At 37.8% G+C, this 14,146-nt stretch overlaps 2 protein-coding genes across 3 annotated transcripts in view; one reads left to right on the top strand and one right to left on the bottom strand.

The window, feature by feature from the left end:
* The window catches only part of LOC134754436 (frequenin-2), a 211,130-nt gene that overhangs the window by 137,145 nt on the left and 59,839 nt on the right, over positions 1 to 14,146 (top strand). The gene's annotated exons all lie outside the window — the stretch shown is intronic.
* On the bottom strand, positions 6,746 to 10,518 carry LOC134754388 (keratin, type I cytoskeletal 9-like). The gene is made up of 2 exons (XM_063690693.1): positions 10,298 to 10,518; positions 6,746 to 7,737 (listed from the first exon to the last, which is right to left on the bottom strand). The coding sequence occupies exons 1-2, from the start codon at positions 10,310 to 10,312 to the stop codon at positions 6,802 to 6,804; spliced, it is 951 nt and encodes a 316-aa protein (XP_063546763.1). The 5' UTR covers positions 10,313 to 10,518; the 3' UTR covers positions 6,746 to 6,801.

The raw sequence follows: 14,146 nt of genomic DNA, 5'->3' as shown, positions 1-14,146 counted from the left end.
TACCTCCTTATTTCTTATTTCTACATTTCATATATAAATATATGCTAAGCTTAGCTTATATATATATTTAACGTCTAAATCTATTTGTTTAGATTCGTATTTGAAAGTGCTCCAGTCCGAGAGAATCCTATTCAATAATGGAGGTTGGGATTGTACCTAAGTGAACAAGAACACGTCAGTCGGCGACACAACTGTCCAGTTTATAATTAAGTTTATAAAAAAGTTCTCGTATGTCATATAAATGTATGGGAGACCGAGCTTTGCTCGGAAAACATATAAAAACTCAGAAATGCGCGTTTTCCTGGAGAAAAGACCTAGCTAGATCGATTTTTCGCCCCCGAGAACCCACATATAGCAAATTTCATCGAAATCGTTAGAGCCGTCTCCAAAATCCCCAAAATATGTAAATATACATATATATATGCAAGAATTGCTAATTTAAAGGTATAAGATTGAGCAGAGAACATCATAAAAATATCCAATATATAATCATTAATCATTAAATAAGGTAGGTCGAGGACGACATGTCATCGCTTCAAGTATTATATACATTCTGCAATCTTGTCAACATACAGCAATGTCACTAGTTTGAGTTCCGAACTACTCACATTGCTATAGGGTTACACGATCACATTTACATTAATTTGCTTAATCGATAATATAAAATATATCGACCTTGCTCCTCCTCACTTACACATTATAGTATATTAAGTAGAACATTTATTAGTTGTCATGTAATATATTATATGTATAACTAGCGACCCGCCCCGGCTTCGCACGAGGTGTAGTATATTTTATTATCAGCATTGCACCCGTTCGAAGCCGGGGCGGGTCGCTAGTTATACATATAAACCTTCCTCTTGAATCACTCTATTTATTTAAAAAAGATCTAAGCATACATAGGGACAGACAGACAGCGGAAAGCGACTTTGTTTTTTACTATGTAGTGATATTTGTTAATTAACTACAACTGTCTCCACTTAATACAATATTCACAATTTAATTCATAAATTTTTGTGCCTGAGTCCCGTATAGCGTTTCTAAAAGTTAACCATGAATAAAAAAAAACTCGATGAAACTTACGTACTTTACGTACTTTGTTTTCTTTCATTGAGGTGTGCAATAAAGAGTATTTGTACTTTATTTTTAAGTCAGTCTTGTGGTTGGCTAAGTTCATAAAGTTAAAGTACCTAGGTTAGTGCAACAGTTAAAACTTTCTTTTGGTTCATATGTCTAATATTTGTTCTCAATGAAATATACGTGTAAAGCGAAAATATATATTTCAAAAAGTTTTGCTATAATGCCCATAGGACTGTAAAATCGTTTGACTGTAATTCATAATCCCAAGGCTTTGTTGCTCTGGGCAGCTTAGACAATAGCCAGGTGAAGTGGGCTCGAACAATGAATGCCCTTTAGTCTTCTAAAACGGAGCGCATGTTTTGCAAGAGATAACTTATTCAGAAACTGTGTGTCCGTAATGGACGCTTCCACTTGGTGATACCGTAGACGTGGGTTGAGGTTTCATCTTCGGCGATGTCTGAGGTTAATAACTGTATAAGTATAGATTCTAAGCCACGTTTGGTATCATTTTCAACTAAATCAAAGATGTAGATTATACTTAATTTAATTACACCTAAATCGGTTCAGCGGTTGTTCATTCCCCATACAAACATCCAGCCCCCATTTTGACTCATTTTTAGGATAAAAACTATCGTATGTCCTTTCCCGGGACTTGTACTCTCTGTAAACCAAATTTCAACTAAATCGGTTCAGCGGTTTAAGCGTGAAGAGGAATTTAAAAAATAATATATTTTATATGTTTTTACATCGGAATGGTGTCAATGTGATACCATAAATGAATTCGGCATCCCTGATTTATACGAAAACGATACCAAACTTGGCATATTAGCTCAAATTATGTAGATGTCAAGATAAAGTTTAGAGCCCCTGCCCAAATATTTACATCAAAAATCTTGGTGGCTTCACTTCCTGACAAAGTAAATCTTCGGTTCACGAAACGCTGTATTTCGTCGGCGTCGACTCTATAGTAAATTGAAGATTTTTTCGAGCTCAGTCCTAAGATAAGGACACTTCTCACTCTTAAAATCCTTATTTTATAACCTAACCAATCAAGCATTTTTGTGGAAGTTGACGATTGCCAAGTCTTTATATGTATTAAAAAAATAAAGATCTAATAACTATTGATACGATTTTAAAATAGACAAGTCGGTAGAAATCGAGTTCTGTGGACATCCGCTGATACTACTAAAATAACCGACTTGGTTTAACATTACCTACATCTCAAAACTTTTTTGTGGTTGAAGAACTGCTTTGCGAGACTTGCATCTTTTTACATTCGCTACTGTTTGTAGGAACTGCAAACGTAATCGCGTAATATTTGTATAGTTACAAACTTACTTGTGCAGATTTTAGGTTTTCTATGGCTTGATAAGCTAAATACTAACTTTGTTTAAAATTTGGAGCTTCTGTATCTGCCAGAAGAAAAGTACCTTAGAATTATGATGATGAGTCAGTGATAAGTGAGTGAGTCAGTGACAAAACTAAGGAACTTTGACGGGCAATAGATCTTAAACTACAACTTCTTATTGAATGTTACTGAGAATAATTATATCTGTCATATTATGCTCTCTATATCACTGAAAATCCAGGGTTCTAGCTTTAGCCAGCACAAAATTACAGGATGTTGAAAATGGCCTGAATGGCTTCGAGAAAAGGATGGTACGGACGTGTCTCTTTGTTTTGCTCGACTGCCGTGCCCCCAGATGTAAGATTGCTACAGATGTAGTGCATAATTATTTTCCATCATATTTTCTCGGAAACGATCGTATTTGTGTACTGCGACTGACTGAAATAGCAAGACACGTTCGTAAGTTTCCGTGAAAATACGATGGAAAATAATTATGCACTACCTATACATCTGTAATTATTTGTAACCGTTGTATAGCAACACTTGTAACAAATATGTGATCATAATTTTTCACCACATTCAGCTGGTTACGGCTCTCTCTTGATTGTTTAAAAACTGATAAGAAAGATGCATTTTATCCACATGTGAGGCAAAGTAATCAAACGCAAATTTTGAGTTGATTTCTTATGTTTGCTGGTAGAATTGATTTTTAAATGGTGATTTTGAATGATAAATATTTAATAACATTCATTTTGAATCGATTTCCTTTGATTTCGTTTAATATTTTACAGTTAGTATTTTCCTTGTGTTAGTGTGGTGAAAATTTTTGTATTTCACTCGGTGGCAAAATTTGTTTAACCCTCATGCCTTGAATACCTCGCAAAGCTCAAGATTCCATCTGTTGCGCAATAGGATGGAGCTTTTAATACGCAATTTTGACGCTCCCGGGCCAGACAAAGATTTTTTTGTGATTGATTATTTTGATTAATTATAAGTAATTTTTTTGATTAATAAGGAAATTCCGTGGTATGGAAATATTCGATATTATAACGAGGTACCTAACCAAAGCCGGCCAGCTCAGTAAACAGACGTCCCAGATTACGAGTATCGAGCGAGTTGGCCGACCTCGGCCAATAACATGCCAGAACGCAAGTTTTTTCGGCATCATGCCAATGTCGAATGGCATTTCTTGCAATAAGGAGTAGGTGAAGGCTGAATTATATCCATATTGTAATTATTTTCTGTACATCCCCGGAAATATCTGCTTTAAAACCATGAGAAATGCATTTTCATCCTTTATTTTCTATCCTTTATTAATAGTGTCCCACAAAGGCCTCTCCTTTTTTCATCTTATCAACACCTATCCTACACTCCTAAACCAAGGACTGAAATAATCTATGAAAATGTATTATAACGCTCTGCGGTAAAAAAAATTAAATCTCGCGACACATAAAATCGGAAGGACTACGGAAAAGAAAACAAATCAAGCAAACCCCTCGTCAAATTCGCAAACGCATCGGACCGACGACGCGAATTACTTATATTTGCTTGTGGCGCGTATACTTAAACCGCGCATTTATGTAAGTAAGTACTGTTCATGTTTTTAGTTTTTAGTGCGTTTAGATTTAACAATTTGTTATACTTACTTAGGTAGTGTTGATATTTTTATTATACGGCCTTGACCTTGACACGAGTCACAGTGCTTCGCGACGCGACGGGAACCAATAAGCTCGAGCGATTGTATCATATCAATAACAATTTTTTTTTAAATCAGCTCCTGAAAACCCTCGTAGGTACTTTTGGCAGGTTTTGGTGATGTTTGTTGTTACTTGATACGTTAACGAACCCATAACCTACGAGTATGCGCTGAACCACCTTTAGGGCAACAATCGTTTAAACGTCTTGCAGGCGGTCAGGCGATAGCATAAAATTGATGATGAGGCGGTTTAGCTCGCTCATAAGGATTGAGGTAAAAAAAATCTGAACTGGTTCACCGCGAATGTCCCCGATAGTAATTACGTGCCATATTACTATCGGGGCTACTTTAAACACTTGATTTTTTCTACCTGTTACGTTCAAAGTTCAAGCCTATGCAGATGATTGATGAAATTGCTGGCATTGCTGACTGAATTACGCGATTTTCATTACAGCCAACGGACCGTGGTGCTAGTAACAAGACTTTAACTGAGGTTTATTATGATAAACTAGCTCAAGACTTAACAGCATAATTTATTTTATACTAATATATTATAATATATTAAACGAATATTCGAACATGCGAACAAATTAATTTAATGCAGTCATAATTATTACAACCAGGTAACAAATCAAATTATTTATAGTAAATATTTCGATTTGTTTTTTAATTAGTCACACTACTATATTTAAATTACAAACTGAAAATAATTATTAGCCATATTTATTATTATATAAGTACTTAATATTTATTTACACCTGGCTCGGTATTGAAATGTATTTCTGTTTGTGTATTCGTGCGCTGATAAACATTATACTCGTTAATAAGTTTAAACAACCATTTATCAAAATAAATAAATTAAAATTAATTTTACCTTTCTAAATTAAAAGTATTAAATTTATTTTTAAATGAATCCTCCTAACAACTACTTGTCAAGTCAGTTGTACCAGCTGAAGGCAGGAGCACCACTCAACGCCATCATTCCATACCTACCTACCTGTAAGGTTAAAGTTTCGGTATAATAGGTATACAAATCACATATAATGATATATTTGATGATATATTTTAGCTAATGTTGGAACCTACAGTAAGCGATCATAAACATACTAAAAATACCTACATGTTTGAACGATATATATATCTAACTATTTAATTTATTTCCTTTTCCATTTAACTGGCAATAGACTTATCGAACTTATGACTAATTAATTGATTCCTTACGATTAATTATTGTTACCTACTCGTACATTCAGGGTTTAAACGTTCGAAAAAACATATTATATTACCTATACATATACCTAGATGCATACCATATGTAGCTAGTATGCCTAATAAGTGTACTATTTATTGGACTGATCAGTTCTTACTGGAGACCGGAGACTAGTAAATATTCAAGACGAACAACCTTCATACAACACCGCGTTCCTCGAGTACCTTTTTACCATTTTTCCATTTTACCTTTACCTTTATACGGATACAATCTGTCACATGGTCATATGCACAAAAGTTTAATTAATGCATAAAAAATCATTTTAGGTGTGTTCTTATTTAATGGCGCCATCTAGTTCTCAGATTTTTGAACTAAAATTTCGAAGGGCTAAATACGCTTTATAAATTTTATAATATCTACTTTTGTGACTAACTATAACATAGTTAGAAATCCGAATTAGATAAATAAATAATAAATAGCATCTAAATTATTGTTTGTTGGTGGCAGTTTACATACGCCAATAACTTAAATGTAAAAATTATATTTAATATCATCTACAACATTGACGATTCTGGCGGTTTTGTAGGGGGGTGGGGGGGGGGCTGTCAGTTATCTTTATTTACTAGACTCTGGTTCTTACTGTGTCGAAACATCCGTATTCGAATGTAATATCGGACCCCATAAAAATATAATGAATCGAATATGTGAAGATGCGTACAGATTATGTAAGCTTACCAACGTCTACTAAATTATAACGAAAGTGTAATTACATGTATGATCCATTAAGGGGGCCATTACCGAGAGCTGAGAGCGCGGGCGCCGCGCCGGCCCCAGACGGACGTCCGCGCCGCGCCGTCTTGCCTGTCGAGAACGAGAAATACTTCGCCTCGTTACACTCACTTGCGCAACTCCCTATAAACTTAACCACTTGACTGCGATTGTTCACAATTTATATATAATGTTCAGACTAATCATACCGGTCGAGAACGAGAAAGGAATCCACCGCGCCATCGAAGCTGCTTCATTCTGGCCAGGGCAACCTTTCACGACCACTTTCGGCAATGACGCAATTACTGTTCAAACCACCATTCCCTATTTAGGTATCGAGTAATTAAACGAGATATTGCATCGACATTTTTTAATACAAAAATAAAAATACTATATTTATCATACAAAACGTAACAGTAACACTGTGCACTAATAACAAGTTGACAATGAGATGCGTTGAGACAGTAATACGTCTCGTTGCTACTGATCTCACATACGAACACGGGAGACTATGTACAAAGCGTTCGGCAGCCAGATAGCGGTGGCAGGCAGTTTATCACTTGTAGATGTAATTCGAATCACCATTGCTTGTAAACCACGAGTATTAAATTATTACCACTGTACCTAAAGACATGTGATGATTTAAATAAATAGGATGTTTTGAACTGGCTACCACTCGTTTTTATATTTATTCTATATTTAATGAAGGGGGCCAGCTACGTGACCAGGAGGACCATATTGAGAGCTGGTAGCACCACCCTGACCACTGTGACTGCCGTGACCACCGTCGGATCCACTGTCGTCACCACCGGTGGCGCCAAAGTCAGCGCTGATGTCAGCCCCACCATGGGCGCTTCCGCCGCCGATGCCGGCGTCGCCACCGGAGAGAGCGATGCCTCCGAAGTCACCTCCGCTGCTGCTACCGCCAAGACCACCGCCAAGACCACCGCCAATAGCACCGCCGCCGATAGCACCACCACCGATGACACCAGATTCCTTCTGGGTTTGATATTTGATGAAGTAAACCTCGGGTTTGGAAGGCTGGGTCGGGGCTGGGGTGGGGATGACGATGTCGGGTTGTTCTTCGGGTTTCTTAACCAATACGTAAACCAGGGTCTTCTCTTCGTTCTGAGGCTGCACGGGAATAATGGGAGCGGTGGGGGTAGGGGGAGTCGGGGCTTTGATGAAAATGATTTTGTAGTGTTTCTGAGGAGGAGCCAACGGAGAAATCCTGGGAGCGTGGTGCTCGACGGGTTCTGGAGGAGGAACATGGACGTAGATGTGCTTTTGAACCAAAGGAGCACCGGAGTAGCCGCCGGCGTAGCCACCACCGAAACCGGAGTCACCGCCGAATGAGCCACCGCCGATGCTGCCGCCACCGAGTGAGTGTCCTCCTGACGAGTGGCCGCCGCTGAACGAAAGACCTCCAGAGTGACCGCCGCCAAACGACAGGCCCCCAGAATGGCCACCTAGAGAAATTCCACCGGTGTGTCCTCCCAGAGAGATCCCTCCGCTGGAGTGTCCTCCGAGGGAAGGAGCTCCATAACTGCCGGACGGTGCACGGGCGGGGGCCGAATAGCTATAGCCGACCGGGGGCTCGGGCCGGCCGTAGGCCAACGCCACGCAGGCGAATACCTGTAACAAGGTACAAGATCGTAAACATTACGAACGGTTTAGCGAGTTGCTTAATCTAGGTCACATTTTTCACAAATTGCATAATAAAGGTAAAAGTATGAACGTTTTTTGACATTGTATCAGATTAAGTCGAGGCTATCGGGAGCTACTTAAACGGCACGTGGTACTTATAAGCGCCGGTGCCCCGATGGCGTAACGATCAGCTTATATTTAACATGAAAGTGGAAGATCGCTTAAAAATGCTTCTCCATAAAAACGTTGTCCCCATTTTCCTCTCTATCCTCTTAATCAGTCGTCAACCTAGTCTCCCCTAATCTGTTGGACCTAGCCTAGGTTCCTGTTGTCAATCCTTAAGCTTATAAATAATTAAGCTCTGATAAATAATATCGACCACTCAGAACAATATAAATCGGCACCCCTAACTATGCAGATAACTACAAGCAACACTACAAATTGTCCTTGAGTCCTTGCGTTTTCGTTTACGTGACCTAGGGGTCCAATTGGTTGACTGTACGTATTTATAACATACAAGTACAATATAATAGCAGGGCACTAAACAGTCGCAAAGCATTTTATGTATAGTTAAATTAACGTTTCATAATTATAATTACACGGTTTAAGTACATTTTCTCAAAAATGGACGGCAAAGTCGACGTTGCCGGTTAAAAAGTAGGTCGCGAAGTGCGTAGTTAAAAACAAAACGTTAAAAATTAAAACGTTAAAAACATTGGAGTCTCGATTTCAGGATTGCAATGTTGCATACAAATTCCATTATTTGTCGAGTTCAAAATCTTCCAAACTTATTAAAAGTTGAAGTGGCCAACTGGCCATATCAAATGAAGGCATAGGTCCATTAAACAGCCAAACAGATGATCAGTACTTATTATTATACTGTTGGTACCGCGACTATTTAGGTGTCTCAAATAGGTTGGCGTACTTTCAGCAGAAAAATACACTTCTATTTTTAATTTAAAACATAAAACGGCGGCAAAGCAAATCTTTTTACTATTTTCTGTGAATATATATACATAAGAACGTTGCTTCTGTAAAATATTTCTATTATATTTGTATTTATTGCGACATTTTTGAGAAAAGCACTATATATGACTCGGCTGGAAGGCTACTTGCTGGCTTCGGATTCAATAAAACGTACTCCCAAGGTCGTCCGTTTAAAACGAATCCTCAGCCAGCAAGTAGATACTTCCGAGCTTCGACAATAATGTACTATTAGGAACTGTTACTAAAATCAAAACTTTATTACCGATCGCGTTTCTAGCACGAAGAGATGGCACCCGCCAACAATAATTATGGAGCGTTTTTCGCGGCTCGATCTAGATCTAGGGGAGCGTGGGGGCATGGGAGAGGGCAGGGAATGAGAGCGGTGTCAATATAGACTTAATCAATGATTGTATTTATACAAATGTAATTCAGGAGTGTCAGTCCTTCGCCAGGGCTTGCCTCCTATGAGCAACCTCGTAGTGCCCGCGATTAGTTGCAAGTGAATGTTTGTTTTTGGCCGCGGTTATAAAAAATATATAAATTTCATCATTGTCGATAAGCATTAAAATATGTGTTTTGTATTAACACGAAATATATGGCTATGTCCATCTAATCTTCGGCGCTACTTTAGAAATTTCAACTGCGAATCATATATTTTTATATTTTTTAATTTTTTGCACGGGGGATATGCGGGTAATGAGAGCCTTCATAGTACCACAGCAGAACTAATTGAATTTAGCTACAATTACCCCAACGCAGTTTATAATTTTTTTCTTATATATTTGACTGTATTTACATTTCTAAATGCCACGAAATAAGACCTTACAACGACAAAAGCCTTTTGGACAGTAGAAACCTTAGGAAATGTAATCCAAAACTATTTGGGATATGACTTGTTCTTTGGCTCTGATTACCCGAAGTGCGGGGTAATGGTAGCGAATTCCATTTTTTGTTTTTCATGTCTTTTTTTTCTCTGGCTATGGGTATGGCTTTCGTCCATAACAAAAACATTTTTTAATTACAACAAATATAAAAGTTCTTAATAAATATCCTTAGTAGGCTCCAATTCCCCCACGCTCCCCTACCTACTCAACAACCGAATTTACGACTTCAAATTTCTAAAGAGCCGGATCTGCCTTTGTTATTCATTAAAGGACGCACTTTAGATTGTTCTCGTTGAAAAGTATTTAAGAGTTTTATGATTATAGAATGAAACATTCAAAATTAGGAGATTTACTATTTTCCTGTTTAGGCCCTAAATGGCTTTGAAATAAGCAAAAAAATATTTTAAATACTCATTTAATGTAGCTATTTATTAAGCAGGTAAAAAGGATTCAACTCCAGTTTTATTTTAATTGTATTATATTATATAGGCACCTATAAGTAATTAAGTACCTAACTACATTTTTCCTCTACCAGTTAATCTGAAAATTAATGAAATTTACTTATTAGCGTGTTACTGTTAAATCGCATGTGCTAAGCTATTAAATGTGCGAAAATTAAAAAAAGATTATTTGCTCCAGGATCTTCATTTGTAAAATGATTTTTAAAATTAACTTACCACAAAAGCTCGCATATTGTGCTTGGTAAATTGATGGACTGTAAGGTCCTTAGCTGTGACCGTCCAAGTGGAACACTGCACTTGTGGAGATGTTCCCGTTGCGGTGATCTCGAGTTAACTGATGACATTCGGCATGCCGACCCGCTCTTAAATACCAAGGTGCTCATCTGTCAGAATACTCCATCCCTCCGAACATTTCACTCTGTAACGTGCAACTATCGTCATTATTTAACAAGTATACGGTCCTTTCTTTTCGACGAGGTCTACCGCTTGCGCGGTGCGCAGTCCGCACGCCGCCTTAGACCCACACGCTCGCTCACACCACAGCCACACACATGCCGCTCCCTGGGCGCTGATTGATAGCGACACCATAAAGGACTCGTCGGATTTAAGCTGTTGAAGTTGTTATATGATTTGCTCAAGGGCGACAAATACTAGGTACAAGTAATACAGCGCACCCGTGCTGCTCGGGTCGCGTGCCCACGTGCTCTTAAACCAACCCCTCCATTGAAACGCGTCGCAAATCAAACAATTTTAAAGGGCTGAGAAATGCATGTTTAATGGACTATGAATGCGACGTACAAATCCTATTAGCGCAATATCTGATATTCGACTTGAATAACAAGCGACTGTGATTTATTTGAAGCTTTAATACCTATACCCACGTGTTACAAGCACGTTACAAGTAGTTTTGTTTTTCGATATTTATCTACCTAAGTAAATATAATATCATGAAGACCAAATAGATTCACTACAAAAAAAAATTCGAATCACTCGTATACAATTACTGAATTGATAAGTACGACTGTATTTTATATAGATACCTACCTATACAAAGCATGTTACAAATTAATCAAATTATCATCGATTTGGGTGAACCATCAGCGAATGCTGACCTGACTATGATGCGGTTCGATAAGAAAGAAAGAAATCTGTTATTTCGTTGTTTGGGGGAATTATTGACCATATCTCTAGATATCAAAAATTTTTGTGTAATGATTGATACTGCAGCATTCTCCAGGACTTGTTCCCGTCTGGCCAATCAGTCATGACACTTAAAAAATTCACCCTTCGGGTAAGTTTCAAGATTCAAGGTTCTGGATCTGGATCAGAATCACCAAGATTTGAAGAGTTCCTTCAGTTTCTCATGTAACCCGTCATCAGAACAGGACATTGACAAAAATGTTTTTTAAAAACCTTACTTACAAATCGCCAACGTAGCGTAGCTGAGATACCATTACTCAAGTAGATTGTGGCGTCTTAGATTAAATTCGAATAAGGATGACATTAAGCCAAAAAATATATTCTAACTCACGTAGTTTTAGTAACTAGCGCTACATGTTTTGCACATGCATTATGTGAGTTAAACCGTATTTATTGGGCTTAAGTTAGTATGACTCGTGGCAGTTTAAATTCGAAGGATGATTTTCTTTTGATATTGATATAATATTTATTTCATTGAATTACGCTACCAATGCTACCATTGCTTGAAAAGAGTTACACACTGATCAATATTAAAATACTTATGTAAAATCATATGATGCAATCATATCCTTCATGTACAGTTATCAATGTAAGTTGTATCATTGTTAACTCTCCCTACCCTATCCAAAGAGATAGCTCTTCCTATTGCTAAATATATATTAATATATCATGCATGCGTGATGGGAATCACGCAAAGGCAGACCCGCCTGGGTGTAACGACTATCGAGAATTAATGGAAAAAAAATGTAACAAGCGATGGACTAAATATTGGTCTATAAAATAAAAATAAATAAATATCATAGGACAGTAAGCTCAATAAGCCTTGTCGTATGGGTACTAGACGATGATATATTTATATATAATCTTTACTTAATACATACATAATCTATAGTTATATATGTATAAATGCGTGTTGGCCTGCCTGACTGACTTATTAACGTAGAGCCGAAACTACAAAAGCTAGAAGCTGAAATTTGCAGATCAAGTTAAATTAATTATGTGTACCTACAAGAAATAAGGAGCGTTTTTGAAAAATTCAACCCCTAAAAGGATCCCCTTTTAGAACACTAACAGTCCCCTTTTTGTATGACATTTTATTATACAAGACAAAACAAGTTCAGCGTTTTTGAAAATTCATCCCCTTATGTTGTTAAAAAGGGGTTGAAAGTTGAAACCATCCATATCCGAATTATTTTCTTTATTTCTTATAAATCTAAACCAGCTACTATTTAAACCAGCAGCATTTACAACATACTATGTATTTAAAAATGATATCTGGGAAATGGATAAAGTATCTAACCACACACACCAAAATATACTCACCAAACCACCCCTCAAAGTTTGTTTCTAACCTTCGTATTTACTCTGTCGCAAAATTTTCAGGTGTTCTACCAAAGTTACCGAGTTTTGGCTTGTATTTTTTGATGATGTGGCTTTCTAATAGTAACAAGTATGCAAAATTTCAGCCCCCCAAACTTTATAGTTTTTTGTAAAAAAAAAGTAAAATTTGGGGGCTTATATTACATCACTGACTACTTGCAGACATGGTCTAGGTATACGTAATTATTGCAATAGACATCACTTAAATATCATATTATATGTACGTTACAACGTAGCAAAATCCATTTTCTAATCTGTGTATTACAACTTCACATGCAACATTACATACAACCTTCAAGGTTGGATAGTCCATGGCCCTTCCGACTCAGGCATAAGAATTTTATCGATACGGTTTAGTCAATTATAAAAATTTTGAAAATAGAACTTCATACATTTCGATAAAATATTTCTTGTTTAAGGAGACTCGATTCAATGCAAATTAGCTTAGCGTTGCTTGTTAGTCTCCATAGGCTACGGTGGCCAAAATCGAGAAATAAACTGTCTTAAAATTGAATTTAGCGCGGAGCAGGTACCAGGGCCTCATGAGTTACGAGGAGCTTTCGTTGGCCAACCCGCCGGGGGCGCCGGGCCCGGCGGCCGGGGCGCGTACGAGTATGAAGGTATCGCGGGCTGCGGCAGCTTGCGTATCTTACCTGTATACTTTTGGTTTTGGTTTAGTTTGGTGGTATGATTCTACTAGTTGAAACTTGAAAGTATTATTTTTTTGTCACATAGAAAAAGTATTGTATACAATAGTGATATAATCAAGCTTTTCAATCTCGTACCTTACTTAAGCAACTCAGCAAGCTTCGTTGCTTAAACACGGTGCTCGACTGAAAAGCTCTCTATTATATCACGATTGTATAAAATACTATGTGTTGTTAGTTATTCATTAAGATATGGGATACTAATAATAATAATAATCCGGCGGAACGAGTGGGCCCTCTCAGCCGCTTGGATTGACTACAAGAAGGCCTATGGGCCTATTCGGTGCCTCATTCATGGCTGGGGAGGGTCTTAGAGCTGTATAAAGTTGATACAGCTTTTAAAGCCTTCCGCGTGTATGAGGCAGTGGACCACAGTCCTTCGTCAACTAGGGGGAGGGGATGACCGCCCTGACCAGCAGGATTTTATAAGGATTGAGCGAGGAATCTTTCAGGGCGAAAGTCTGAGTCCCCTGTGGTTCTGCCTAACTCTGAATCCCCTCAGCACCCAGCTGAAGGATATGGGACTAGGTTGCCGGCTTCGGAGAGAGGGTGAAGTCATTTCTCCGACACCCCGAACGGTGCACGACAGCCGCCACAGTCTCCTGGCCGTCGTGGCAGGGAGATGGGACAGTGCCCTAATTAGGCACTGGACCTCCCAACATCTTAGTTTAGGTACTAACATGGTAATTTAAGTATATTTGTAACTAACAAAATATGGATTGTAATATCGTCCGAAATAAATGATTTTTATTTTTATTATTATTTTTATTTTTTATTT

The sequence above is a fragment of the Cydia strobilella genome, chromosome Z (genome assembly GCF_947568885.1).
Source record: "Cydia strobilella chromosome Z, ilCydStro3.1, whole genome shotgun sequence".
NCBI lineage: Eukaryota > Metazoa > Arthropoda > Insecta > Lepidoptera > Tortricidae > Cydia > Cydia strobilella.
This window is presented reverse-complemented; position numbering and strand designations above follow the sequence as displayed.